This window comes from Poecilia reticulata, unplaced genomic scaffold, assembly GCF_000633615.1.
Source record: "Poecilia reticulata strain Guanapo unplaced genomic scaffold, Guppy_female_1.0+MT scaffold_155, whole genome shotgun sequence".
Classification (NCBI taxonomy): Eukaryota; Metazoa; Chordata; class Actinopteri; order Cyprinodontiformes; family Poeciliidae; genus Poecilia; species Poecilia reticulata.
The window spans coordinates 577,957-580,490 of record NW_007615016.1 but is presented as its reverse complement, the minus strand read 5'-3'; the positions used below and the strand labels follow the sequence as shown (position 1 = coordinate 580,490).

General features: G+C 40.4%; 1 protein-coding gene across 2 annotated transcripts in view; it reads left to right on the top strand.

Annotated features, from left to right (window-relative positions):
- The window catches only part of macroh2a1 (macroH2A.1 histone), a 17,420-nt gene that overhangs the window by 10,366 nt on the left and 4,520 nt on the right, over positions 1-2,534 (top strand). Inside the window, exons 5-6 of one of the 2 annotated variants that reach the window (XM_017303052.1) lie at positions 453-557; positions 1,959-2,058. In XM_017303052.1, the coding sequence (XP_017158541.1) occupies positions 453-557; positions 1,959-2,058 (205 nt within the window). The remainder of the gene's footprint in view (positions 1-452; positions 558-1,958; positions 2,059-2,534) is intronic. The other variant, XM_017303053.1, reaches the window with a different exon arrangement.

The following is a 2,534-nucleotide window of genomic DNA, read 5'->3' as shown; positions in this document are numbered from 1 at the left end:
CACCCAGATCTACATCACCCAGATCTACACCTGTAGCTCAGAGGACAGACTGTAAAATCCTGATAGTTTATGAATCACTGGACGGATCAGAACCACATTAAAGATCTGCTGCTGTTCTATCAACCTGCCAGACCCTCAGGTTCTGGTTCTGGTTCTGGATGCAGCATTCAGCTTCTATGCACCACAGATCTGGAACAAACTTCCAGAAAACTGAGAAGCAGCAGAAACACTGAGCTCCTTTCCATCCAGACTAAAACCCTCCTGGTTGGTTTTATTAGAAACGTGATCAACGTATCGACTGAATGTGACGTTTTACTGCTGATTCTGTTTGTGACGCGTTTGAAACGCCTTGATGCTGCTGACCTGCTGCTCTCACCACGTTTGGCTGGTTGGTTGGTATTGAAGTTGACAGATACTTTATTGACGTCTTGCTGCTGGTCTGGTCTCTGCAGAGAGGAGAGGTGAGCAAGTCGGCGTCGGCAGACAGCACGACGGAGGGATCTCTGGCCGACAGCTTCACCGTGCTCTCCACCAAGAGTCTCTTCCTGGGTCAAAAGGTCAGAAATCTGCTCCACCCAAACACAAACACAGCATCAACTAATGACTATCAGGAGTTCATATTTTTGCATTTTTCTTGAATTTTTTTTACAAATGTTGATATAGAGTTGTTAAAAACTCATAATTGATTCATATATTGTTTTGTGCTAAAGGTAAGTTCAGAGAATATTTATCCTCTTCGCTTCGGTTCCTGTAATAGTTTCACAAACTGAGTACAATTTGCTCTGACATAAATTATCACAATTTCATGAATTGGTGAAAGTTTTCTAAATAAAACCAGCTAATTCAGAAAACTTTGAGTTTTCCTCTGCCGTTCTGTCCTGCTGATCTCTGTCTGTCTCTTGCAGGTGATTTTCCTTCCTGTAGTCAGACTTTCCATGTTGTTTTGTTGGTGAAATAAAAAGTTTCATGTCGACGTTGATCTGCGCTGATTTGGTGTTTCGGTTGGAAACCTTTGAGGAATACCTTGAGATTTTGGCCCCGTAAGAAAAACAATGAAAATGCCAGCATGGTTTTAATTTAACGCAGATTTTCTGGTTTCACTTCATCTGAAAGAAACTTTTGAATTTAATTCACACAGAACATTAAATTAACAGACATATTTAAGGTAAATGCTTTTGTCCCGTCATGCATCAGGATTAGTTCTGGTAAAATATTTAGGGTTTAATTTAATGCKCACAGCTTGCATAGTTTTAGTTTCACACATGCTAAGCTAACAGTTTATGATGATGAGAATGAGGGAAATCTGGATTAATCCTAATTTAGAGATCTAATCTGAGYTTCAGACTAAACTGATGAAATCAGAATCRGTTATTAAAAATGGATTTTGATGATTAATCAGATAAAAASTTGGCACATTCTGCAGATTTTTCTTTGAACTTTTACTATTAAAAATGCAGAGAAATAATTTTATTCTTTTAAAAATGATAAAAATAAACATTTTATTGTCTAGAAGTGAATAATCTTTTATTCGTTAGTTTTTCATGTTTGATTCTTTGTAGCTCGTTACAGTGTAGAGCTGATCAGATGATTATTTTTGATTAACTGATTAATGATTGCACAGAGGAAAGTGTTGAATGTGAGATTTTATATTTGAATTTAAAACCTGAGGAGTTTTTGGTGAAACATGTTGAAATTGATCTGGTTTTGCTCCAGATTTCTGTTGTTATCTCAGCTGATCGATTACCAAATTAGTTGACGATTAATTGAATAATCTGATTAATCGTCTCCGTCCTAATGGTTCATGCTTGGTATTATCAATGAAGGTTATTGATCAGTGATCGGTTTGGGCTCGGCCCAGAACTTCAAGGTATTCCTGTGATCTGCAGAGTGCGTCTGGCTCTAACGCTCTGCCTCTTCATCGTTCTGCTCCTCTTCCTCCTGTGCATGCGCCTCCACAGCTCAACCTCATCCACAGCGAGGTCAGTAACTTGGCTGGCTTTGACGTGGACGGGGTCATCAACCCCACCAACGCCGACCTTGAGCTGAAAGATGACCTAGGTGAGACCCGCCCCCCACCGGGGGATTTCAGACGGAGATCCTTGAACGTCCAGCAGCTCAGCAGATCGGCCTAGTCCAATCACGAGCGTCCTCTGTTTAAAGATGATCTTCATCAGTTGGTTTAATTGAAGCATCAAAGGAAAATCTGAGTTTCGGACTGAAAAAGTTTAAATTTTGAATTTAAAATTTTACAGTTTTAGAAAAATATGATCATCCATCCATCCATCCATCCATCCATCCACTCATCCAACCATCATCCATCCATCCATCCACTCATCCAACCATCATCCATTCATCCATCCATCCATCCATCCACTCATCCATCCATCCATCCATCCACTCATCCAACCATCATCCATCCATCCACTCATCCATCCATCCATCCATCCACTCATCCAACCATCATCCATCCATCCATCCATCCATCCACTCATCCAACCATCATCCATCCATCCACTCATCCAACCATCCATCCA